The sequence below is a fragment of the Neomonachus schauinslandi genome, chromosome 9, assembly GCF_002201575.2.
Source record: "Neomonachus schauinslandi chromosome 9, ASM220157v2, whole genome shotgun sequence".
Taxonomy (NCBI): domain Eukaryota; kingdom Metazoa; phylum Chordata; class Mammalia; order Carnivora; family Phocidae; genus Neomonachus; species Neomonachus schauinslandi.
Genome location: NC_058411.1, coordinates 91,609,154 through 91,636,635, shown reverse-complemented (window position 1 = coordinate 91,636,635; position 27,482 = coordinate 91,609,154). Strand labels below are relative to the sequence as shown.

General features: G+C 40.1%; 1 protein-coding gene across 2 annotated transcripts in view; it reads left to right on the top strand.

The window, feature by feature from the left end:
- Positions 1-285: 285 nt before the first annotated feature.
- LEO1 (LEO1 homolog, Paf1/RNA polymerase II complex component) overlaps positions 286-27,482 on the top strand; it is a 38,309-nt gene continuing 11,112 nt past the window's right edge. The window contains exons 1-9 of one of the 2 annotated variants that reach the window (XM_021693861.1): positions 286-591; positions 10,072-10,824; positions 13,292-13,396; positions 16,924-17,018; positions 17,967-18,112; positions 18,868-18,952; positions 24,934-25,028; positions 25,590-25,724; positions 26,866-27,001. In XM_021693861.1, coding sequence (XP_021549536.1) covers positions 534-591; positions 10,072-10,824; positions 13,292-13,396; positions 16,924-17,018; positions 17,967-18,112; positions 18,868-18,952; positions 24,934-25,028; positions 25,590-25,724; positions 26,866-27,001 — 1,608 coding nt within the window. In that variant the 5' untranslated portion in view covers positions 286-533. The remainder of the gene's footprint in view (positions 592-10,071; positions 10,825-13,291; positions 13,397-16,923; positions 17,019-17,966; positions 18,113-18,867; positions 18,953-24,933; positions 25,029-25,589; positions 25,725-26,865; positions 27,002-27,482) is intronic. The other variant, XM_044917910.1, reaches the window with a different exon arrangement.

Here is a 27,482-nt window from a genome sequence, read left to right as displayed (position 1 = left end):
TTTTAAATTTTTAAATGCTATTCATGTTAATGTTTGTTATTTGAACACTTTGACTTTAAATTTAATATATGAATATAATTACTTTAATTGCTTTAATTACTAACACGGTAAACAGCAATAGATATAACCTACACGATAAGCGCTTTGGAGCTCTCAACCGTTTGAGAACAGCTGGTCAATATGAAACAAAGGACTTCAGGCCTGACTCGTGGCAGGTTTGACTCGGTCTGAGGCCCTTCAGCCGAGAGGCTCAAGCACCACCCACTCCGCGGACACCCAGACGGGGGATGCCCCACCCTCGGCGAGAGTCCTTGCAAACCGAAACAGATATCGACGGAAAGGGCAGAATTTGTCCCCTGTGTAGACGTATAACAGTGCACAAGTATAGGCTTCAATTGCAGGGGAAAACAGGTCACAGAAGGAAAGGAAGATTTTAGCGAATCTTTGCGACATTGTCGCGTTTCGTTGGTTCCGTGCCGTAAAAGCAGTCGCGGAGCCACCCCCAGCCGAGGCAGGGGCAGACGTGCGGGGCAATGGCGGATATGGAGGACCTCTTCGGGAGCGACGCCGACAGCGATGCTGAGCGTAAAGGTGGGATCGGTTGGGCTTCAGGGGAGGGGGTGCGTGTAGGGGCTTCTGCGGCGGGAGCCCGACGGCGGTCCAGTTCCGGGTCTGCGAACCCTCAGGCACTGCGGACCAGTGGTGCCGCTTCCTCCACTCCTTCCTCAGCGCCCCCTGCACTCCCGGCGGTACCAGCCTCCCAGGGCTGGCGGGCATGGAGGGACAAACAGTGTGAGCCTCGGGGTTCTTGGTGTCCGTGGAGCATGCGGTGCCTGGGAACGTGTGGGGAGGAGGGGGGCGCGGGGCAGGGGTGGCGGCGCGGGCGAACCTGCGCAGCCCGCGTAGGAACCTTGGGGTCCAGCTCTGTCCTGTCTTGCAGAGGCTAGCGCAAGTAAGAGCTGTTTGTGAATGAATGGACATTAGGTGCTCGGGAATATGGGGCTGGGATGGATGAATTCACAGAGGGGTTGGGAAAAGCCACTTGATTGAAACCAGAGTGTAGCGTGATGCGGAGTTTGAAATGTCTGGGTGAGGAAGACTGGCAGGATACCGCGATAGGACTGTACATAGGCGTTACGCACCGGAGACAATGTGTCTTCTGAGAGCCTGTGCAGAAACTGGAATTTCCTGAGTCTATGGTATTAGACTGGAGAGCGTATGGGATCAGTGTATGGAGAGGAGAGATAAAGGATTTGTTGATGAAATGAATGATAATTGGTGCATGGAAATAGTTCTGGCACAAGGACTGTAGATAGTTTGAGTTTGAGATATGAATGAGAGTTATTTGAAGTGAGAAAGCGCCCAAGACCAAGTTCAGAATTCTTGCAACCCTCCAGGCTCAAAGTAACCTATCTACTTTTTTCCTTAGCAAAGTACGTTGAGGTTGCTCTTTTTTCCTCTAACTCCAATTTATTGTTTGTTTGTTTTGTTTTGTTTTGTTTTTAAAGAGTGTAGTGAAGGGAGCATTAGGTGGAAATGTAAAGTGAGGGGTCTATCCAGATGCGCGTCCAGGAGGTTCTAGTCAGGATGAGTCTGGAAGTATAGAGTCCTGTATACTCTTGTTCCATTATCTTTGTTAATGTTTTCATTTTCCCCTCATTTTTACGTGTCTCCCTTTTGCCTTTCAAGGCACAGTTCCATGTGAACTCTCCCATGACTCACTATCATGAAATTGTTCACTCAGTAAATACTTATTGATCCCCATATCATGTTTCAGTTACTTTGCTAGGTGTTGGGGATAGAATGATGAAAAGATTGTCTCCTCTTGCCCCACCAGCTTAGACGGATGTTTAATACATATTTGATAAATAGTTGGATGGGTAGAAGCAGTAGTTTAGTAAGTGTACCCTGCATTGCTTTCCTATTGCAAACTCAGTGTATGGGTAGTGACGTATGGAGGTGGTTGCTTCTCTGGGCTTCATGTTTTACTTTCTTGTGAGTCTGTTGCTGCTTTCTTCCATGTTATCATTAGGTAATAGGATATGATAGGATTTACTTCCAAATCTGTCCTCGAAGGTTGCTATTGGTCTTGAAGGTAGTATGGATGTGACGGGGTAATTCCGGTTAGGCCTAGCATATTTCATTATTCAATAATGATAGAGATAATAACTAAGAGAGTTGTGGAAAATAACTACACCTGACAAATTTCTTGCCATAACAATAGGTAGAATCTCTACCTAGGCCCATCGTGTTTCGTCTATGTGTAATTGTGCCAGGTGTCTTTAATTTCTTTCAACAATATTGTAGCTTTAATTGTTTGTCTTGCACCTCCTGAGTTAAATTTATTCCTAAGTATTTTATTCTTTTGGATACTATTGCAGGCAAATTTGTTACCCTAATTTCATATTTGGATTGTTCATTGCTAATGTATAGAAATACAACTGATTTTTTTTCATCAGTCTTGTACCTTGCAACCTTGCTGACTGTATTAGCTGTAATTGTTTTTTGTGTGTGTGCATTCTTTAGGATTTTCTACATATAAGATCATGTCATCTACAAATAGAGATCGTTTTACCTTTTCCTTTCTAATTTGGGTAGTTTTATTTCTTTTTCTTGCCTAATTGCCCCAGCTACAACTTTGTGTACAATGTTGAATAGAAGTGGTGAGAATGGACATCCTAGTCTTGTTCCTGATCTTAGGGAGAAAGCATCCGTGCTATCACAATTACATACGTTAGCTGTGGGTTTTTGTAGATGGCTTTTATCAGGTTGAGGAAATTCCCTTCTGTTCCTAGTCTGTTGAGTAGTTTTATCATGAAAGGGTTTTGGATTTTGTCAGATGCCTTTTCTGCATCAATTAAGATGCTCACTTTCCTTTATTCTGTTAGTATGGACATATTAATGTTGAACCACCATTGTATTCCTAGGATAACTCCCACTTGGTCATGGTGTATATCCTTTTAATGTGCTGCTGGGTTCAGTTTCCTAGTATTTTGTTTAGTATTTTAGCATTTGTATTCATAAGATGTATTGGTCTGTAGTTTTCTTTTTGTGTGACATCCTGCCTGACTGGTATCAGGGTGATGCTGGTCTCAAAGAATAAGTTAAGAAGTGTTCCTTTTGCTTCAAGTTTTTGGGAGACTTTGAGGATAGGCATTAATTCTTTAAACATTTGATAGGATTTGGGCACCTGGGTGGCTCAGTTGGTTAAGCAACTGCCTTCGGCTCGGGTCGTAATCCTGGAGTCCCGGGATCGAGTCCCGCATCGGGCTCCTTGCTCAGCAGGGAGTCTGCTTCTCCCTCTGACCCTCTCCCCCTCATGCTCTCTCTCTCTCTCTCAAATAAATAAATAAAAACTTTAAAAAAAAAAAACATTTGATAGGATTCACTAGTGAAACCATCTGGTCCTGGGCATTTCCTTGTTGGATTTTTTCTTTTTTTAAACATTTTATTTATTTGACAGAGAGAGACACAGCAAGAGAGGGAACACAAGTAGGGGGAGTGGGAGAGGGAGAAGCAGGCTTCCCGTGGAGCAGGGAACCCGATGCGGGGCTCGATCCCAGAACCCCGGGATCATGACCGGAGCTGAAGGCAGACACCCAAGGATTGAGCCACCCAGGCGCCCCTCTTTTCTTTTCTTTTTTTTTTTTTGAGTAGGCTCAACACCCAACATGGGGCCTGAACTCAGGACCCTGAAATCAAGTCACGTCACATGCTCTACCAATTGAGCCAGCCAGGTGCCCCATGTTGTTGGAAATTTTTTGATTACTGATTCAAACCCTACTTGTTACAGGTCTTCGCAGATTTTTTATTTTGTCTTGAATCAGTTTTGGTAGTCTGTTTCTAGGAATTAATCCATTTCATCTAAATCATCTAATATGCTGGCATAGAATTGTTTATAGTATTCTCTTTTAATCCTTATTTCTGTAAGGTTGGTATTAATGTTCCCACTATCAGTAATTTGAGTCATCTTTTTCTTGGTCTGTTTGGCTAAAGGTTTGTCAGTTGTGTTAGTATTTCAAAGCACAAACTTTTTGTTTCATTGATTCTTTTATTTTTCTCTTCTCAATTTCATTTATTTCTGCTCTAATCTTTATTTTTCCTTCTGCTTGCTTTGGGTTTAGTTTTCTTTATCTAGTTCCTTAAAGTGAAAGGTTAGGTTATCAGTCTGAAAGTTTTCTTTTCTTTTCTTTTTAAGCTCTGTGCCCAACATGGGGCTTGAACTTATGACTCCGAGATCAAGAGTTCCATGCTCTACCGACTAAGCTGGCCAGGCTCCCCTTTTCTTTTTTAATGTAGGTGTTTACAGGGGCGCCTGGGTAGTTCAGTCGTTAAGTGTCTGCCTTTGGCTCGGGTCATGATCCCAGGGTCTTGGGATCGAGCCCCGCATCGGGCTCCCTGCTCGGCGGGAAGCCTGCTTCTCCCTCTCCCACTCCCCCTGCTTGTGTTCCCTCTCTCTCGCTGTGCCTCTCTGTCAAATAAATAAAATCTTAAAAAAAAAAAAAAAAAGTAGGTGTTTACAGCTATAGATTTCCCTTTCAGCGCTGCTTTCTCTACATCCCTTACCTTTTGGTGTCCTGTATTTTCATTATCTGAAAATATTTTTAATTTCCCTTGTGATTTCTTCTTTGAGCCCTTGATTGTTTGAGTGCATTGTTTAATTTCCATATATTCATTTTCCCGTTTTCCTTTGGTACTGAATTCAGTTTCATTCCATTGTGGTCAGAAAAGATACTTCATGTGTTTTCAACCTTCTTAAATGTATTAAGATTTGTTTTGGGTCCTAACCTATGGTCTATCCTGGAGAATGTTCAATGTGCACTTCGGGGGAAGAATGTATGCTCTGGTGGTGGTGGAGTATTCTATTGTTATCTCTATGTCTGGTTGCTTAATAGTGTTTAAGTCCTCTGTTTCCTCATTGATCTTCTGTCTAGTTCTGGCTCTTACTGTTGGGGTATTGAAGTTTCCAACTATTATTTTTGGGCTATTTTCCCTTTGTTCTGTCAGTTTTTGTTTTTAGGTGCCTATACATGTGTGGGTTTTTTTTAAATTTTTTAAATTAACATATGTATTTGTTTCGGGGTACGGGTCTGTAATTCATCAGTCTTACACAATTCACAGTGCTCACCATAGTACTTATCCTCCCCAGTGTCCATACCCAGCCACCCCATCCCTTCCACCCACCTCCACTCCAGCAACCCTCAGTTTGTTTCCTGAGATTGAGTCTCTTATGCTTTGTCTCCCTCTCTGGTTTTGTCTTGTTTCATTTTTCCTTCCCTTCCTCTATGATCCTCTGTCTTGTTTCTCAAATTCCTCATATCAGTGAGATCATATGATACGTGTCTTTCTCTGATTGAATTATTTCACTTAGCATAATACCCTCTAATTCCATCCACGTCATTGCAAATGGCAAGATTTCATTTTTTTTTTTATGGCTGCATAATATTCCATTGTATATATATATCACATCTTCTTTATCCATTCATCTGCTGATGGACGTCTAGGCTCTTTCCGTAGTTTGGCTATTGTGGACATTGCTGCTATAAACATTGGGGTGCACGTGCCCCTTCAGATCACTACATTTGTATCTTTGGGGTAAACAGTAGTGCAGTTGCTGGATCGTAGGGTAGCTCTATTTTCAACTTTTCGAGGAACTTCCAGAGTGGCTGCACCAGCTTGCATTCCCACCAACAGTGTAGGAGGGTTCCCCTTTCTCTGCATCCTCGCCAACATCCGTCGTTTCCTGACCTGTTAATTTTAGCCATTCTGACTGGTGTGAGGTGGTATCTCATTGAGGTTTTGATTTGGATTTCCCTGATGCCGAGTGATGTTGAGCACTTTTTCTGTTGGTGCCTATATACCTGTTATATCTTCATGTCAGATGGACACTTTTTTGATTTCATAATGCCCTTTTTTATTTTGTAACAATTTTGTCTGAAGATTTATTTTGTCCAGGGGCGCTTGGGTGCCTCAGATGATTAAGTATCTGCCTTTGGCTCAGGTCATGATCTCCAGGTCCTGGGATTGAGCCCCGCATTGGGCTCCCATATCAGCGGGGAGTCTTCTTCTCCCTTTCCCTCTGTCTCTCTCCCCTGCTCTTTCTCTCTGTCTCACATGAATGCATAAAAAATCTTTAAAAAAAGATTTATTTTGGGGCACCTGGGTGGCTCAGTCGGTTGGGCGTCTGCCTTTGGCTCAGGTCATGATCCCAGGGTCCTGGGATCGAGCCCCGCATCAGGCTCCCTGCTCAGCGGGAGGCCTGCTTCTCCCTCTCCCACTCCCCCTGCTTGTGTTCCCTCTCTCACTGTCTCTCTCTCTGTCAAATAAATAAATAAAATCTTTAAAAAAAAAAAGATTTTGTTTAATATTAGTATGACTACTATAGCTCTCTTTTGGTTATTATTTACATGAAATATCTTTTTTCATCTTTTCACTTTCAACCTATTTGGGTATGTGGTTCTAAAGTGAAACCCTTGTAGAAAGCATAGATGGATCATTTTTAAAATTCTGCCAATTTCTGCCTTTTCATTGACGTTAATCCATTTCCATTTAAAATGATTACTGATAAGGGCTTAGGCCATTTTGCTATGTTTTTCTTAAGATTTTCTTTACTTTTTTGAGAGAGCACAAGCGGGCGGAGGGAGAGGGAGAAACACTTCCTGCAGAGCAGGGAGCCCAATGTGGGGCTGGATCCCAGGACTCTGGGATCATGACCCGAGCCAAAGGCAGACGCTTAACTGACTGAGCCACTCAGGTGCCCCCATTTTGCTATTTTCTATGTGTCATATCTTTTTTTGTTCCTCAGTTCCTATATTATTTCATCTTTTAAGACTGACTTTCTTTTAGGGTCCTGTTGATTTCCTTCCTGTTTATTTTTTTTTGTATAGTTTTTAGTTTTCTTAGTTACTTTGGTGATACATCTTAATTTATAATAATCTATTTTGAATTAATACCTACTTAAGTTTAGTAGTATACAGAAACATTTTTTTCTACATAGCTCATTCTCTCTTGCCCTTATGTTATTGTCACAGATTACATCTTTATACACTGTCTTCCCAGTAATGTGGTTTTATAATTGTTTTGTTACTATGTTTTAAACCTAATTAAAAAAGGAGTTACCAGAAATACATTGAGGTTGACTTTTATAATTACCTTTTTAGTTACCTTTACTGTTGTTCTTTATTTCCTCATGTGGATTCAAATTACTGTCCTTTTATTTCAGCTAGAAGGGTTTCCTTTAGGAGGCAGGCCTACTAGCAACCAACTGTTTTTGTTTATCTGGGAATGTCTTAATTTTGCAAATTTGTTTTTATTGAGGTGAAATTCATATAACATAAAATTACCATTTTAAAGTGAGCAATTCTGTGATATTTACAATGTTTCCATCTTTTGACTGAATAGTGCTGCTGTGAACATTTGTGTACAAATATTTGAGTGCCTGTTTTCAGTTCTCTTGAGTATATACATAGGGGTGGAGTTGCTGAGTCCTGTGGAAATTCTTTGTTTAACTTTTTGAGGAACAAGTAAGTAAACTATTTTCCACAGCAGCTGGACCTTTTACGTTACTACCAGCAATGTTCGAGAGTTTCATTTTTTTCACATCCTCAGCAACACTGAGTTTACCTTTCTTTTTTTTTTTCAAGTAGCCTCCATGCCCAGCATGGAGCCCGACACAGGGTTTGAACTCACCACCCTGAGATCAAGACTTGAGTTGAGATCAAGAGTTGGACCCTAAACCGACTGGGCCACCCAGGCACCTCCACATTTTTTCTTTTTTTAATGTAGCCATCCCTGTTGGTGTCAAGTGGTATCTCATTGTGGTTTCAATTTGCATTTCCTAATGGCTAATGATGTGGAGCAACTTCTCATGTGCTCATTGGCCATTTGTATATATTACTTTGGAGAAATGTCATTTCAAGTCTTCTGTCCATTTTTTAATTGGGTTGCCTTTTTGTTGTTGAGTTGTAAATATTCTTTATATATTCTGGATACTAGACAGTTAGCAGATACATGGTTTGCAAATATTTCCCCCCATTCTTTTGATAGTTTTTTCAGTTTCTCGATGATGTCTTTTGTTGAATAGAAGGTTTTCTTTTTGAAGAAGTCCAATTTATCTATTTCTTCTTATGTCACTCATAGCACTTTCATTCTGAAGTATAGTTTTGCTGGGAATAGAATTCTTGGTTGACAGTCTTTCTTTCAGCACTTTGAATATGTCATGGTTTCTGATGAGAAATCATTGTTATCCAGGACTCCTTGTATGGGACAAGTTGCTTCTTTTGATGCTTTCAGCATTTTGTGTGTGTGTGTAACAGTTTGATAATGAAGTATATGGGTGTGGATCTCTTTAACTTTATCCTATTTGACATTCACTGAGTTTCTTGAATGTCTTTCATCACATTTGGGATGTATCTGGCCATTATTTCTTCAAATAATCTTTCTGCCCCTATTCTTCTGGGACTCCCATTATGTATATGTTGGTACACTTGATGGTATCCCACAAATCTTTTAGATTTTATTCATTTTTCTTAATTTTTTTCTCTTCTGTTCCTCCTTTGATCTTAATTGACCTGTTTTAAAGTTTGCTGATTCTTCTCCCTGCTTACATCTGCTGTTTAGCTCCTTTAGTGAAATTTTCACTTCATTTATTGTATTTTTCAACTCCAGAATTTCTATTTAGCTCTTTTAAAATAATCTTTTTTTTTTTTTTTTAATATCTGTCTTTTTATTGATATTCTTTATCTGGTAAAACATTTTCATTGTCTGGGCTTCTTCAGGGACAATTTCTAGCCTTTTTTTCATACGTATGGGCCATACTTCCTTGTTTCTTTACATTTCTTTATACTTTTTTTTAAAAAAGATTTTATTTATTTATTTGACAGAGAGAGACACAGCGAGAGAGGGAACACAAGCAGAGGGAGAGGGAGAGGAGAAGCAGGCTTCCCGCCCAGCAGGGAGCCCGATGTAGGGCTCGATCCCAGGACCCTGGGATCATGACCCAAGCCGAAGGTAGATGCTTAACGACTGAGCCACCCAGGCACCCCTACTTTTTTGTTAATAACTGGCCATTTTGAGTATTATAATGTGGCAACTCAGGAAATCACATTCTCCCCTCCTCAGGATTTGTTGTTGCTGTTTGTTATAGTAGTTATTGTTTAGTGATTCTTTTAAATTAATTCAGTAAAGTCCACGATCTTTGTTGTGTGTGGCCACTAAAATCTGTCCTATTAACTTAGTGGTCAGCTTGTGATTGGACAGAGATTTCCTTAAATGCTTAGAATCAAAAACAATTAAAAAAAAAAAAAGACAAAACAAAAAAACTTCCCAGTCTTTGCAGAGAGGCAGTTTACAACCTGTTTTTGCCTTCATTCCTTGCTTGTGCAGAGCCTGAAGGTCAGCCAGAAGTGAGAGCTTAGTGCCCTCTCAATTCTTTCCTGAGCATGTGCACAGCCCCGGGCAAGTGTGTGGCCTTCCAGATCTCTAGTAATATGTGAGAGCTTTTAAAAGCCTTTACTCCCCATATTATGTAATTCTCCAGCCTTTCCTCCCAAGCTTTTTAGTTTATTACTTGCCCCAACTACTATCCATTGTCCCAGGCAGAGGCAACTAATACATTCACCTATAAATGTTTTTGACAAACATTCCAAGGTAATTGCCTCAGCCCTGAGAAAGTTCTAAGTGAGCTTAAGTCAGCCCTTTGAGCCAGTCCTTCAGTGATCCACCAAGCAGATCAAAATTAACAACCATGGTTCTTTGTGAATGAGGTGCCTCCTTCTAGTAGTGGTTCATGTACCAGAAATGTGGGCTGTCTTTAAGGCATTATGGAGCTGGGGGTTGAGGTGGAGGAATGGGGTAAGTTAAAACACCTTGAAGTTTTACTGCGATTCAGCTGGTTTTTCTTGTTAAGCATTCCCCCGGTTCCTGCAACTTTTGGTTAGTTTCCTGAGTAGAGAGAAAATTGATTCTGACAGTTTTTACATGTTTTTAAGTTAATTTTATGTTGAGATTGACTTTTGGTGTTCTTTACTCTGCCTTTTTCACTGACATCACCCTGTGTTTGTGATCTCATAGATTCTGATTCTGGATCAGACTCGGATTCTGATCAAGAGAATGTTGCCTCTGGCAGTAATGCCTCTGGAAGTGAAAGCGATCAAGATGAAAGGGGTGATTCAGGAAAGCCAAGTAATAAGGAACTGTTTGGAGATGACAGTGAGGATGAGGGAGCTTCACATCACAGTGGGAGTGATAATCAGTCTGAAAGATCAGACAATAGATCAGAAGCTTCTGAGCATTCTGAGCGTGAAGACAATGACCCCTCAGATGTAGATCAGCATAGTGGATCAGAAGCCCATAATGATGATGAAGATGAAGGTCATAGGTCAGATGGAGGGAGCCATCACTCAGAAGCAGAAGGTTCTGAAAAAGCACATTCAGATGATGAAAAATGGGACAGAGAAGATAAAAGTGACCAGTCAGATGATGAAAAGATGCAAAATTCTGATGATGAGGAGAGGGCACAAGGATCTGATGAAGATAAGCTGCAGAATTCTGATGATGATGAGAAAATGCAGAACACAGATGATGAGGACAGGCCTCAGCTTTCAGATGATGAGAGACAACTGTCTGAGGAGGAGAAGGCTAATTCTGAGGATGAACGGCCCGTAGCTTCTGATAATGATGATGAGAAACAAAATTCTGATGATGAAGAACGGCCACAGATGTCTGATGAGGAGAAAATGCAAAATTCTGATGATGAAAGGCCACAGGCCTCAGATGAAGAACACAGGCATTCAGATGATGAAGAGGAGCAGGATCATAAATCAGGTAATGCATTTAGGAGAGCCAGAATGGTTTAGTAGAAGCACCCAGATGCAGCAGTGGCCCATTTATTCTTTCTGTGTTCCCACCTTTAGTGCCCTGTTTTTCTCTTCTATCCCTCCATTTCAGTCTTTTCTAAGTGTACATTTTGCTTTAAAAAATTTTTTGTAATGCATTTATTATTTCTACCCCCTTCGTTTGTTAATTGATAGGTCAAGAAGAAAAAAAAGAGGACAGCCTAAGAGAAAGATGTATGGTGCTTGAGTAGCTAGATAATGAATAGAGTTGGTTCCATTTTGGTGGATAACTGAGAAGCATGCCTCAGGTGAGAATAGATTTGCCTGGGGAAAAAAACCAATGCCTATGAAACGGCTCCATAGGGTAGCTGTACTGAGGTGTAAATACCATGTTTCAGCTCAGTTTTTTGAGATCCAAAATTTGATCATCCAGAGGTAATTAGGGTCCAAGGAGTTCACTCAGACTAATCAAATGCATAACAAACTAATTTATAAAAATCAAATTGCAGAATTATTTGTTTCAGGAGGATCAGTTATTTCTCTCTTGCCCTTGGGGAAAATTGACATTGGATGCCAAATGATAGTATCAGGAGGTTGCCTGGGAAGTATAACATCCAGAAAATGAAAACATGGCTGGCTGACCTCAGTGTGCTATGTAGCTTGATACATGCATCCTCCTAGAGAGATGTGCTTGGGTCAGAATATTCATTCCTTAGAGACTACAGGAAACACGTAGCCATACTTTGGCTTCTTGTCCCCTTTTTATAATGTCCGTTTACACTATTCTTCTCAAGTTAACACATTCTTCATATAGAATATTAAAGAAATTTAGAGGTCTTATTTCTTTGTATTGTAGAAGTAATCTTGATTAGGTTAGAATTCTTCCTCAAGTAATTCTTGGATTGTTTCATTTCCATAGGTGACTGATTATAATTACATATTGATCCTATCTTAGCTTATATATGGGGGAGGAAGTCTTTAACCCTGTAATACCTCACAGGATAGCTTTCAAGACCACATTTTGGCATTATTTAGGAGAGGAGGCCAGAAAATTTGGAGAGATGGATATAGATCTATCTAGACTACTGGGCTACGATAAGTATTCAGTAACTGGTTCTGGGTAGAGTTATTTTTACTGGTAGCAGAATCATTAAGGCTCATGCATTACTTCCCCAATACTAGCAGAGTAACATAAGACTAGGGTTATGGTAGGGAATCTTATAGCTGGGCATTCTGCTTAACTCTTACCTAGATGGACAGTGATTTTCTTAAAGTTTACAATTAGATAAACAATTGTACCATCCAGAGATATGTTATACCGTCGACCCTTGAACAACATGGGTTTGAACTATGTGGGTCCACTTATATGTGGATTTTTTTCATTAAATGCAGTACATTATTGTAAATGTACTTTTATGATTTCCTTAATATTTTCTTTTTTTTCTAGCTTTATTGTAAGAACACAATGTGTAATACAGATATAAAATATCTATTATTTATGTTATCGGGAAGGCTTCCAGTCAATAGTAGGGTATAAGTAGTTGTTTTGGGGGAGTCAAACATGGATTTTTGACTCTGTGTTTGGTGGGGGGTCTGTGCGCCTACTCCCCATGTTGTTCAAGGGTAAACTGTATTTGTCTCTTCCATTGCAATATTTTTACCTCTTTTTTCCTTTTTTTTGTAATGAGTCCTATAAATTTGGTCATAAGTTTAGTACTACTTTTCTCATTCTATCAAATTTTTCTGCTTATAGAAATCAGTGTTCCTTTAATGAGTTTTAGTTTTAAATTAACTACAGTCTGTATGTGTATGTACAGTTCTATTAATGTTAATGCCTATGTTTGTGTAATCACCACCACAGAACAGTTCTGTCACTCTAAAAAACTCCCTCGTTCTGTCCCTTTTGTAGTCACATCCTTTTTCCACCCCATCCCCTGACATCTCCTGATCTGTTTTATCACAGTAGTTTTGTTTCTTTTGAGAATGTCATCAGAAAAATGAAATCATATAGTATGTAGCCTTTTTTCTTTCATTTAGACTTGTTTCACTTAGCATTATGCATTTGAGATTCTTCCAAATTGTTACATGTATCCGTAGTTCCTTCGTATTTGTTACTGAGTAATTTTCCATTGCATGGCTATACCACAGTTTGTTTATCCCTAGGGTTGCTTTTTTTTTTTTTTTTAAAGATTTATTTATTTATTTGAGACAGAGAGAATGAGAGAGACAGAGAGCACATGAGAGGGGGGAGGGTCGGAGGGAGAAGCAGGCTCCCTGCTGAGCAGGGAGCCCGATGTGGGACTCGATCCCGGGACTCCAGGATCATGACCTGAGCTGAAGGCAGTCGCTTAACCAACTGAGCCACCCAGGCGCCCCCTAGGGTTGCTTTTAAAGCACATAATTCAAAGCTAAGAAATGACTGTGATTATGAAGAACCTCTAATTCTACTCTTACAGAATCTGCAAGAGGCAGTGATAGTGAAGATGAAGTTTTACGAATGAAACGCAAGAATGCAATTGCCTCTGACTCAGAAGCAGATAGTGACACTGAGGTACCAAAAGGTATTCCAGTTACTTCTTTTACATACATATGTATATACTTCTGTCTCTCTTTCTGCATTTAACTATAGCGCACTGCCAACTCTGGGCATTTACCCCAGACTGCAAGACCCACAGAGGAGTGTGCATATACTTAGTGTACACGGGGAGGTTGTGTGGATATTAAAAACTGTTTGTGCTTAATCAGTTGAAGAAGAGCCTACTTCTTTTTTTTTTTTTTTTAAATGTAAGCTCTTTGCCCAGTGCGGGGCTTGAACTCATGACCCTGAGATCAAGAGTTTCCTGCTCTACCAACAGAGCCAGCAAAGAGCCCCTCTTTTTTTTTTTTTCCTGCTTCATTTATAGTTAGATGAATGTGTTGCTAGGAGGCTGAGGCTCTGATTGAGGTGGTAACCTCCATTCTTTAGTTTGAATACGGATAGTTTCAGGACAACTTGTTCTTAAGTCCTTAACAGGTTAATAACACATAAAGAACTTGATTCTTCAAGCTGTGGGTTAGATGAAGAATTTGTCATAAAAACCCAGGGTTAGGTAAAGTAGGTTTGTTGTAAGGATAAAAAATCTACCTATACATCTCTATGTATGACTCTTTCAAATGGCAGATTGCTATACAATAAAGATGTTAGCGTAAACGTTTCTACAAATACAGTTTTGATAGTTTGATTATGCACAACCATCATTGTGCTGAATGGTAATTAGACAATGTTAAATAGCTTATATAAATTATCATAAGTAACACTACAACTAAAGTAATTAGAGGGTCAGCTAGAAGGAAAAGGAGAGGGCTGGCAGAAGAGCAAGCTCTGGGTTTCACTTAAAGACAGCTAGCAATTATGTGCCCGGACTTCGGAATCAGATGATCTCACTTAGAATTTTCATGGCTCCACTTTCTAGCTGTATGAGTTTGGTCAAATTAATTACTTACTACACTTCAATTTTCTTTCTTTCTTTCTTTTTTTTTTTTTTTAGATTTTATTTATTTATTTGTCAGAAAGAGAGAGAGAGCACAATCAGGGGGAGCAGCAGGCAGAGAGAGAGGGAGAAGCAGGCTCCCCACTGAGCAGGGAGCCCGTTGCGGGGCTTGATCCCAGGACCCTGGGATCATGACCTGAGCCGAAGGCAGACGCTTAACCGACTGAGCCACCCGGGCATCTTTCTTTTTTTCTTTTTTTAAAGGCTTTATTTATTTGTCAGAGAGTCAGTTTTCTGATGTATAAAAGGGAGATGATGCTAACCGTCCTAGAGGGTTGAGAATTAGATATATTCATTCTTTCATTTTATTCAGTTATTTATTGAGAATCTACTGTATAGTAGTACTCTTCTGGGCATTGGGAATGTAGCATTGATCAAAACAGATAAAGACCTTTTCCCTGTAGAACTCAAATGCTGATGGGGTCAGGGTAGGTTGGGGTCAGGATAGGTTGTTGACAACAACGTAAGAAGTAAGTTAAATATATAGTATGTCAGATGGTGGTAAGAACTAGGAAGAAAATGAATCAAGAAGGGGTATGAGGGGCGCCTGAGTGGCTCAGTCGGTTAAGTGTCTGACTCTTGATTTTGGCTCATGATCTCAGGGTCCTGAGATCGAGCCCTTGTCGGGGCTCCACGCTCAGCGGAGAGTCTGCTTGAGATTCTCCCTCTCTGTCTCCCCCATGCACGTGTGCCCTCTCTCTCAAATGAGTCTTAAAAAAAAGGTGCGGGGGAGAGACATCTGGGTGGCTCAGTTGGTTAAGCGTCTGTTTTTGGCTTAGGTCATGATCCCAGGGTCCTGGGATCGAGTCCCACATCGGGCTCCCTGCTCAGCGGGGTGCCTGCTTCTCCCTGTACCTGCCTCTCCCCCTGCTTTTGTGCACTCTCTCTTTCTCTCTCTCTCTCTCTCTCTCTCTCTGGCAAGTAAATAAAAATCTTTAAAAGAAGGGGGGAGGCAGGAGAGTATTTGTGGGTGGGGTTTTCATTTTGATTTTACCATATAGATGAACTTTCAATACCCTGACCTTCCTCGCCACCTTTTTTTTTTTTAATTGTTATGGCTTTATTATTAATATTTTTTTAAAGCGGTTTAAGGTTCACCGTGAAATTGGGGGAAGATACAGAGATTTCCCATATACCTCCTGCCTCCACACATGCATAATCTCCCTCATCAACGGCATTCTCCACCAGAGTGGTACATTTGTTACAATTAGTGAACCTATGTTGATACATCATATATCATCCAAGGCCCATAGTTTATATTACCCTTCACTCTGGTTCACTGTGGTGGTGTACATTCTGTGTGTTTGGGCATATGTGTAATCACATATATCCATCATTATGGTATCATATCTGGTATCATATGGAGTAGTTTCACTGCCGTAAAAACCCTCTGTGTTCTACCTGTTCATCTCTCCCTCCCCCTAACCTCTGGCAACTAATGATCTTTTTACTGTCTCTCTAATTTTGCCTTTTCCAGAATGTCATATAGTTGGAATCATACAGAATGTAGCCTTTTCAGATAGGCTTCTTTTACTTAGAAATATATATTTTCTCCATGTCTTTTCCTGGCTTGATCACTTCTTTTTAGCACTGAATAATATTCCATTGTCTGGATGTACCAGTTTATCCATTCATCTACTGTAGGACATCTTGGTTGCTTCCCAGTTTTGGCAGTTATAAATAAAGCTGCTATAAACATCTGTGTGTAGGTTTTAGTGTGGACATAAGCTTACAACTCTTTTGGGTAAATACCAAGGAGCATGATTGTTGGAGCATATGGTAAGAGTTTGTTTAGTTTTGTAAGAAACTGCCAGGCTGTCTTCTAAAGTGCCCATAACATTTTGCATTCCTATGAGCAGTGATTGAGAGTTCCTGTTGCTCCACATTTTTGCTAGCATTTGGTGTTGTCGGTATTCTGGATTTGGGCCATTCTAATAGGTTGTCTCTTCTTTTTCAGTGATCTATCCTCCCCCTTGTCTCAATAGCTCACTCTCCTAGTTTTATCCTAGACTGTGTCATTGCCAATAATTGTAACTTTTCTATAATCCCAGTTGCAAGCAGTCTACTTTCTGACCACCTTCCTATCTTTCTTTTTACCCCCTCTTCTACCCTACCTTGGTTTATTGGTTTATTACAAATTATTGTTGTTTTGTCAAACCTAGGTGAAGTTCTGCCTCAGGTGGTAGGCCAGGGTCTGCAGTTTTAAAACTTGAGGGAGTATGTAGAGAATAGGCATGTATTGAGTGCTTAAGCCCCGTATGTGAGTATCTAGACTATAGGAGGACATTTGGGCTCCCGGAAAGTAAAGGAAAATGGAAGAACAAGGTTGCAGTAAATGAAGGGAAAAAGACGTCTTCTATGAAGTTTTGCTTTTCACTGAATTTGCCCCTTCCCTCTCCACAGGCTCTCTGGTCCTATCTTTGAGAGCCAGGTTCAGAGTTGTGCTTGGGTGGTTTCCTGGTGCCTGGTCCAGAAACCTTGGGAATATGTGGAAGTGATAGCTTTGAAGAACCTTTGTTATAGATACTAATACTGTGACTTTTCCCTCAATATTAAAGATAACAGTGGAACCATGGATCTGTTTGGAGGTGCAGATGATATATCGTCAGGGAGTGATGGAGAAGATAAACCGCCTACTCCAGGGCAGCCTGTTGTAAGTAAAATTGCCAGTGTGAACTGGGCCCTTACTGAAGGCTAAGTAGACATTTCAGAGATTTCAGGTTGCTGTTAGGCCAAGAAGAGGAAGTTCCCAACTGATTTGCAGTATGAAAATACAAGAAACAGATGGCTTTCTTAGGTAGGGAAATCTTGTTTATAAGGGGGAGTAGAAGTAGCCGCCCTGGTACATCCATACCATGGAATACTAGTCAGCAATGAAAAAGATTGACGTATTGATATACACAAGAGCTTGGATGGAATTCCAGGGTATGTAGAGTGAGAAAAAGCCAGTCCGAAAAGGTTACATGCTGTATGATTCCTCTGGCATAGTATACTTGAAATGACAAAATTACAGCAATGGAGAAGAGATCAATGGTTGCCTGAGATTAAGGAGGGATGAGGGTAAGAACGAAGTGGATGTAGCTATAGAAAAAGGTGATAGGAATCTTTGTGGTGATGGAAATGTTTTGTATCTCATTGTATCAGGGTCAGTCTCCTGGTTGTGATATTGTACTATATAGTTTGTAAAAATGTTACCACTGGGAGAAACTGGTTGTAAAAACAAAGAAAAAGAAATAACAGCCCAGCAAGAGGTTGGTGACACACCTGAAGAGATAAGACTGCAAGGATTTGTGATTTGAGAACCACTGATCTTTAGGGTTTTTCTTGTTCATGCCAAGAAGTGTGCTGTGTGGAAAATCTTCTCTGATTTTAATTGATAGAGTGACTTTTGTTGGTGAATATGTGGAAAACAGATTATCACAAAAGACATCTTTTGGTTTTTGGTGGGTGGCTTGGGTGGGTAGTGTAGAGACTGAGGGCTGCTTTAGCTCCAAAGTCTCAGTATGCTTCTTGTCTACCTAAGTCATTAAAGTGTGGAGGTTGAGCTAGACTAGACCATTTCCAAAGTTCTTTCAAGCTCTGAAATTGACTCTTTTACTAGGATGAAAATGGATTGCCTCAGGATCAACAGGAGGAGGAACCAATTCCTGAGACCAGAATAGAAGTAGAAATACCCAAAGTAAACACTGATTTAGGAAACGACTTATATTTTGTTAAACTGCCCAACTTTCTCAGTGTAGAGCCCAGGTAAGGGAGTCAATTAAAAGTGTTTCTAGATGTTGGATAGAAATATGTGGAATGTTGATATTTTTCTGATTTTACACAAGGTGACTAATCACAAAATGGTTAACTCACCATGTGTCTCTGAAAAAATAAATCAAGCATATCATGTGGTGGAAAAAGTATGGACCATTGGTAAAGGAGACTTAATGCTTGTAATTGTTTTTAGCAGTTTGATACTTTCTTACGAATTAACAGAAATCACCAGCCTTTGGTTATTTTTGACTAGTGCAGCCCTGAAAAAGCTGAAATCCAGAGTGGCGAACTTTGCTAGAGAAACTGCAAATGCACACTGTAGCTGCCATTGTGGATCTAGAAAAGCTAACGGTTTGGGACAGTTAGTGTTGAAGACTGTTATTCACTAAGTCACATGCAAGCTGTTGTGAGATTTAAATTTTTTTTCTCTGGGCAAACTGATGTGGAAAGCTAGAGCATGTGTGGCCTGTTCTTTGGAAGACTTACTAAAAATATTCTTTACTCTTACCTATTTAGCCTTACCTTTCAAGCATTATGTGTTAACACCAACTTTCAAGAAGGTGTAGAGATTTGAATAATTCCTTAAAGTTGAACATGAAGATATTTGACCATTATGACTTTTAATTTTTAACTTTTAATTATGATTTTTAGTATAACAGTGTCTATTAATAGAGATGTTATTATATACCTGTAATAATAATCCTTAGAAATATGATTAGTAAGTTTATTTTAAAAACATTTTGTAGACCTTTTGACCCTCAGTATTATGAAGATGAATTTGAAGATGAGGAAATGCTGGACGAAGAAGGTCGAACCAGGTTAAAATTAAAGGTACTCTTCCAGTCTGTACTCATTTAGTTTTTTCTTTTGTAAAGTAAAGCCTGGGGATAGTCACTTGAGACAAGCTTTTAAAAAAGATTTTTTTATGTTTTTTGTTTTACAAACAAATTGTCTTTTCAGAATATTCGTAGGAAGAAAATATATAGCTTTTTCTCTGTGAAAGTAGCATTTTTCCATCTTTTCCACTGTTACACTATTTTGATGCTTTAAACAAATTACTAGCTTCTTCCTTCGGAGTGAGTAGCACTGTGGTTTGGTGTTTACAGTGACTCCGTATGTACTGTGGGTCACGTTCTAGCAACTTCCTGCAAGAGGAAATCCTTCAGGCTCGATCTGTGATAGAAGAATCGTAGACAAAAGGAGAATCTACTCCTAGTGCCTTCCAGTTGCTCTTTTTGACTATTAGGAGAGATTTTTATTGTACTACATTCCTACTAATGTTTCTCTTTGATACCTTATACTAGCTGTCTGTCCGTGAAGGACCTCTAATCTTTAATCAAGGAAGATGTAGGTTAAGCAGATGCTTTAAAGCTGAGTTGTACCAGAGAATGAGAAGCAGTTGAATTCGTGGTATTATAATTGGAGCTATGCTTTTTGAATTCTTAAATCCAAAAGATTTCCTGTAAATACTTCATTTTTTCAGTGGATATTGTATATGGTGTTTGAATGTTAAGAAGTAACAGTCTGGCATTCTTAGAATTCAGGGGCTGAATTTTTAGAATAATTCCATCTCTTCAAGTGTGATAGATCTACAAGTATCTAAAGAACCTTATACGAGATGGTTTCTATCCAAAGTGCGTGGGCTTCGAAAGCTTTTCAGTGAAATTTCACTACTCCTTCATCTTTTCCCCCCCCCACTACTCCTTCCTCTCATAGACACCAATAACTTGCTCCAGGACACAGAATTAATAGGCGTAGTTCTTAGACTGTTATTTATTTTTTGCTGTCCTTTTCCTTGCCTCTTCTCTTTCCCCATTAGCTCACCCGCTTATATTTTTCCTTCAAGCATGTGTATCTATTGATATAGGGTTAACAGTATGAGTTTTTCATGCCTGTTTCAGTGCCTCTGATATTCTGCTTTTCATTATTTCTCATCATTTATATAAATTAATGTGATAGGGGCGCCTGGGTGGCTCAGTCGTTAAGCGTCTGCCTTCGGCTTAGGTCATGATCCCAGGGTCCTGGGATCGAGCCCCGCATCAGGCTCCCTGCTCCGCGGGAAGCCTGCTTCTCCCTCTCCCACTCCCTCTGCTTGTGTTCCTTCTCTCACTGTCTCTCTCTCTGTCAAATAAATAAATAAAATCTTTAAAAAAAAAAAAAATGTGTTACTCATTTACTCTTTATTGATTTTTGCATTTTTGCTTTACCTTCTATTAGGGTGCAGCAAATATCAATATGTCTATTTTCAGGCCATATAATATCAGACTAGTATAGGCATCAAAGATTAGAAATGAGTATTTCTCATTTCTCTCACCAAAACCTTGGTGCTTAGGGTCACCTGGGTGGCTCAGTCGGTTAAGCATCCTGCTCTTGATTTCAGCTCAGGTCATGATCTCAGGGTCCTGGGATTGAGCCCCACATTGGGCTCCCCATTTAGCGGGAGTCTGCTTGTCTCCCTGTCCATCCGCCCCTCCCCCTGCTCATGTGCTCACTGCCCCCCTTAAATAAATACTCTTTAAAAATATATATATAAACCTTGGTGTTTAGAGTACCAAAGGTCGATGTGTAACAGACTGCTGTTTTTTAAAGCCTTGGTGTGTGATGGAAAATAACCCTGGACGCTTTGTTTCTTGAGTGATGTTCCTGAGACTAGGATGACCGTTCCTTTTTTTTTTTTTAAGATTTTATTTATTCATTTTTGAGAGCGAGAACACAAGTGGGGAAGGGAGGGGTTGGGGAGAGGGAGAAAGAATCTGAAACAGAGTCCACACTGAGTGCAGAGCCTGACGTGGGGGCTCAGTCTCACAACTGCAAGATCATGACCTGAGCCAAAACGGAGTCAGATGCTGAACTGACTGTGCCACTCAGGTGCCCCTAGGAAGACTGTTCTTAGAGAGTCAGTCGGTGGTGTAATTAATTCTTTGAAGAATAAGGAACCAGGGTGCCTGGCTGGCTCAGTCGGAAGAGTTACGCGATGCTTGATCTTGAGGTTGCGGGTTTGAGCCCCACGTTGGGTATAGAGAGTACTAAAAAAAAATTTAATTAATTTTAAAAATAAACTATACCTGGTTCCTTATTATTTATGTATCTCTGTAGGTCCTCCATCTTTAAAGCTACTTTACTGTGTCTTTCATCCCAATAGGGTAAGACCTAGCAGTATATCCTGTCCTAGCATTATTATAATTTGAAACATTTTATATAATAGCATTTTTCAAAATGGCTTCTCAGTCACTAATGGCCTATATGTGTGTGCATATTTTTTGTGTGAGAGGGAGGGTAGGAATAGTGTAGATTGTTTTTATCCTTTTATTAAGGAAAATTTTAAACACATTACAAATATAGTGAGAACCGTATAACGAACTCTCATGTACCCATCACTCACTGCAGTGGTTATCAGGTTGGACAGTCTTGCTTCATCTATAGTCCCTACCACACCTTATCCAGACTTTTGAAACAATCTCAGATATGATGTCATATTTAATTAATGAATTTGATTTTTTTCATCAGCCGGCTTCATGGTTATTTATTTTATTTTATTTTTTTTAGCTTATTATTTTAGTAATCTCTACACCCAATGTGGGGCTCGATCTCACAACCCTGAGATCAAGAATCACATGCTCTTCCAACTGAGCCAGCCAGGCGCCCTCATAGTGTTTGTTTAGTGAGGAATAAAGAGGAAAGAGGAAAAACTGGAAGAGAACCATTAGGACCCTGTTGCAAAGACAATCACAGCTAACGGTGGGGATCCAGAAAATCTAAGTGGGAAAGGGAGCCGCTGCTTTTCAAGTTGATGTTTGGGGGATAGGCATAGGGAAGCATGGGCTTAGATCTGTCAGTTTTCAAAATGTTGACTTTGTTGCCATCTTGATTTATATTCTCTTTATCCTTGTGAGTATATCCTTTTTTAATTTCTTCATTGGCATTTCAGTGGGTTTCCAGGATGCAGCAGTGATAAACTACATGCGTTTAACGTGCTATATTTTCCTGGTAGTCCCATTGAGTTTTTGGGTTTTTTTTTTAAGATTTTATTTATTTATTTGACAGAGACACAGCGAGAGAGGGAACACAAGTAGGGGGAGTGGCAGAGGGAGAAGCAGGCTTCCCGCTGAGCAGGGAGCCTGATGCGGGGCTCGATCCCAGGACCCTGGGATCATGACCTGAGCTGAAGGCAGCCGCCAAATGACTGAGCCACCCAGGCACCCCAGTCCCATTGAGTTTTGTTTGTTTTTTAAAGATTTATTATTTTTATTTTTTAACTTTTTAAAAAATTTTGTTTATATGTAGTGCAGTATTAGTTTCTGCAGTAGAAGTCAGTGATTCATCACTTAAGTACAACACCCAGTGCTCATCACAACAAGTGCCCTCTTTAATACCTATCACCCATCTAGTCCATCTCTTACCTCCCTCCCTCCATCAACCCTCAGTTCCCTGTTGTTAAGTCACTTAAGGCTTGTTTCCCTCTCTCATTTTTTTCTTTACCCCCTTCCCATATGCCATCTGTTTTCTTTCTTAAATTCCACATATGAGTGAGATTATATGGTATTTGTCTTTCTCTGACTTAATTCACTTAGCATTATATACTGTAGCTCCATCCATGTCATTGCAAATGACAAGATTGCATTCTTTTTGATGGCTGAATAATATTCCATCATGTGTGTGTATATATACTGCGTCTTTTTTTTTTTTTTTTTAAGATTTTATTTATTTGACAGAGACCACAAGAGAGGGAACACAAGCAGGGGGAGAGGTAGAGGGAGAAGCAGGCCCCCAGCCGAGCAGGGAGCCAGATGCGGGGCTCGATCCAGGACCCTGGGATCATGACCTGAGCCGAGGGCAGACTCTTAACGACTGAGCCACCCAAGCGTCCCGATATACTGCATCTTCTTTATCCATTCATCAGTCAGTGGACATTTGGGTTCTCTCCATAGTTTGACTGTTGTTGATAATGCTACTATAATTGTCAGGGTGCATGTACCCCTTCGATACCCCTTGTAACCTACTTAGTAGTGCAATTGCTGGATTGTAAGATAGTTCTATTTTTTTTTTTAAAGATTTATTTATTTATTTGAGAGAGCGAGAATGAGAGAGAGTACATGAGAGGGGGGAGGGTCAGAGGGAGAAGCAGGCTCCTCGCTGAACAGGGAGCCCGATGCGGGACTCGATCCCGGGACTCCAGGATCATGACCTGAGCCGAAGGCAGTTGCTTAACCAACTGAGCCACCCAGGCGCCCAGATAGTTCTATTTTTTAACTTTTTTAAGTTAAAAAGTTTTCCAGAGTGGCTGCACATTTGCATCCCCACCAACAGTGTAAGAGGGCTCCCCTTTCTCTACATCCTCGCCAACACCTGTTACTTCCTGTGTTGTTAATTTTAACCATTCTGACAGGTGTGAGATGATACCCCATTGTGGTTTTGATTTGCATTTCACTGATGATGAGTGATGTTGAACATCTTTTCATGTGTCTGTTAGCCATCTGGATGTCTTTTTGGGGAAAGTGTCTATTTATGTCTTCTGCCAATTCCTTAATGGATTATTTGTTTTTTGGATGTTGAATTTGGTTAAGTCCTTTATAGATTTTGGATACTGACCCTTTATCAGATAAGTCATTTGCAGTTAGCTTCTCCCATTCTGTAGGCTACCTATTAGTTTTGTTGATTGTTTCCTTTGCTACGAAGAAACTTTTTATCTTGATGAGGTCCCAGTAGTTCATTTTTGCTTTTGTTTCCCTTGCCTTTGGCAACGTGTCTAATAAGTTGCTGTGGTCGAGATCAAAGGTATTTCTGCCTGTGTTCTCTTCTAGGATTTAGATGGTTTCCTGTCTCACATTTAGGTCTTTTATCCATTTTGAATTTATTTTTGTGTATGGTATAAGAAAGTGGTCCTGTTTCATTCTTCTGCCTGTTGCGGTCCAATTTTCCAAACACCACTTTGTTGAAGAGACTGTCTTTTTTCTATTGGATATTCTTTCCTGTTTGTTGAAGACTAGTTTACCATTTAAAGATTTATTTATTTATTTTAGAGAGAGAGTGGGGGTGGGAAGGAGGAGCAGGGGGAAAAGGAGAGAGAGAGAATCTCAATTAGACTCCCCGCTGAGTGTGGAGCCCTAACACAGGGCTTGATCTCAGGACCCTGAGATCATGATCTGGGCTGAAATCAAGAGTCAGATGCTTAACTGACTGAGCTGCCCAGACACCCCATTCCCAATGAGTTTTTAATTTCAATAGGTTTTCATTTTAGAAGCTCTTGAATGTTTTCCAGACCTGCCTGCTATTTCCCCCATATGCAATCAAGATAAAGTTAGACTCTAAACCTCCTCAAAAACCTGGGCTTTAAATCTTCCTAGGGTGCTGTATTTTCCTTCCCCATATTTTGGGAGTTTCCCTATTTCCCTGGGCAGAGGTTTTTTGTCCCATATTTATTAGGTTGTTAGCTCTGTGAGAGAACCTGCTTTATAGAGGGAGCCTCAGGTCTAAATTGCTACTTCCTGTGGTCTCAAATCTTATTTCCTGTCCTCATAGCTCTTACTATGAGTTCTTCCTTAACATATCCCAGGGCTACTACGGATTTAGCATTAGCTCAAATGCTCTGGCACTCAGCTTCCTTTGTGATTCCAGCACTAGGAGTTCAGAAGTTAAGCTGTTTTTTCTGTTGTTAATTTATTCAACATTTCTAGATGATTAAAACAAGAGGATTTCAGTGTTGTCTGTTTTTCTGTCACTAAGTGTGTGACAGAAATTCTATGATTATGTGTCTTTTGAGGAGAAAAGAAGCATAAACTACAGCATTCTAAGGCACTTGTGTTTTGAACCAGGTAGAAAATACGATAAGATGGAGGATACGCCGGGATGAGGAAGGAAATGAAATCAAAGAAAGCAATGCTCGGATTGTCAAGTGGTCAGATGGGAGGTAAGCCCAAAATGCCTTGAAGAGCATTGAAATACCTAGAATGTGGCTAGGAGGGGTCAGACTTTAGAAGAAAACCTTGTTTGGGGGATACGTCTTATTAAAGTGTTTCCATTTCTTGGTCTCTGACATTGCACAGAAGACCTGAGAGAAGTAGATAGGTAGTTGAGGGTCGGACAGGCTGGTGAAAGGCATTAGAATTAGGCCGAAAATGTGATCATTCTGTCCTGCCACAGCATAGTAGTTTGGAAATGTTAGACCAACTCCCCTCCTCATCGCACACTGCTCACTCTCAGGTGACAAGTTAGAAAAAGTACCTTTCACTGGGAAAGTGGTAGAGAATGAGTACCCATCAGAGCACGCTTTCCTTCTCAACATGCTTTGTTTACATCCCCCCGCTTTGTTACTCTGTGTAGGTGGTTTCTCACATCATGCCACCTTTTTTCTTCCCTTCTGAACTCTGTGTAAGGAGAGAAAGTAGCAGTTGAATCACAATTTAAGTAAAGTGAAATGATAGAATGAAAGCTTTATGACTTTAAAATGTGAAGTGTTCCTTCTTTTCAGCATGTCTCTGCATTTAGGCAACGAAGTGTTTGATGTTTACAAAGCTCCACTACAGGGAGATCACAACCATCTTTTTATAAGACAAGGTACTGGTCTACAGGGACAAGCCGTTTTTAAAACCAAACTCACATTCAGGTAACTATTATCAACTACTATTTTTACAGTAAAAGCAGTGAATATAGATATCGTCCAAAATACTTGACTCCTGATTGACATAACCTTCTGTATAGTTCACCAAAGACCAAGGTATGGTTCTCAGCTCTGAAGGTTCAAAGGCTGTTGTGTCAAGTGCACTAAAAATTGCTGTTTCACAGGGAAACAGGGTCATGATGATAAAACTTACAAGAGACTGTTATGTAAACCACAGTGTTAATTTATTAATTCCAGTGAGTACTATAACTGCCAGGGGGCCTAGAATATTTGCTGGTCAGTGTGTCTTTTTGTTTGTTTGTTTTAATAAAATTGATCTGGAAGACTAACTGAGAACGAGGTTGGTAGTGTGCATGCAATCAGAGGAAAGGCAATGAGTTGGGTGTGAAGGCTGGGGTCATCCCGTTCTTGAGGCTGCTGCACCCAGTACCTCTCCAGGTCTGTGTCCCCCAAGCAGCCCAGGACGCTCAGGTCAGCTGGTGAGAGCATTCCCCATCTTTAGACTGGTAGGCACTACTCTGAAATGTTTGTATTTTTCTTTTCTTGATTCGAAGCAGATCATCCTCCTTGGGTAATGTTTATCTTTAAAGAGGGCACAATGATCTTGGTTATGACTTAGCTTTTTGAGAATTGTAGTGGTCAGAAGTAGAGGCTTCAGAATCAGATAGACGTATATTTCTGTCTCATTTCCCTTTGTGTGACCCTGTGCAACTTTCTCAACCTCTCTGCCTCCCACTTCCCTGATACATAAAATTTAATAATTACAGAGTAGCTGTGACCGGGAAGTCATTTAACCTGTAGAACACAAAACACGTTGCTTGGCACTTAGTTTTCAGTAAATGCTCCTCGAATCTATGTATTTACTGATTCTGGAGGGTGATTGTGCCTTGCCAAGACTTTTTTACTCGAGCTTTTGTTTTTTTATTTTACTTGTAAGATAAGAATGTTTCAGTGAGCCACAGAGTGAAGTTTGGAATCCCTCACCTAGTATATGTAGTTGAGTGTTCCTGCCTATTTTTTTCTAGAGAATAGGAAATGGTCTCTGGTAGCTTGTTTTTGTGATGTTGATGATATGACTGGTTCACAGATATATGTGGTAAACAGGCATTTTTTTCATTTCCTGCAGACCTCACTCTACAGACAGTGCCACACATAGAAAGATGACCCTGTCACTTGCGGATAGATGCTCAAAGACACAGAAGATTAGAATCTTACCAATGGCTGGTCGTGATCCTGAATGCCAGCGCACTGAAATGATTAAGGTACGTTGGCTAAGCTTTATCCTGGGACTTTTGGTACAGGCATACCTCAGAGAAACTGTTGGTTTGGTTCCAGACCTCTGCAATAAAGTGAATTTCACAGTAAAGTGAATCAAATGATTTTTTTTGTTGTTTCCCAGTACATATAAAAGTTATGTTTACACCATAGTGTGCAGTAGCATTATGTCTAAAAAAATGTACATACCTTAGTTTAAAACTCTTTTTGCTAACCATCATCTGACCTTTTCAGCAAGTCATAATTGCTCATCAGAGATCACCATAACAAATAGAATGAAAAAGTTTGAAATACTGTAAGAATTACCAAAATATGATACAGAAACACAGTGAGCAAATGATGCTGGAAAAATTATGCCTATGGACTTGGCATGGCTCAGGGTTGCCACAAACCTTCAATTTGTAAAAAACAAAACAGAACAAAACACAGTATCTGCAGAGTGCAATAAAATGAGGTATAGCTGTATGT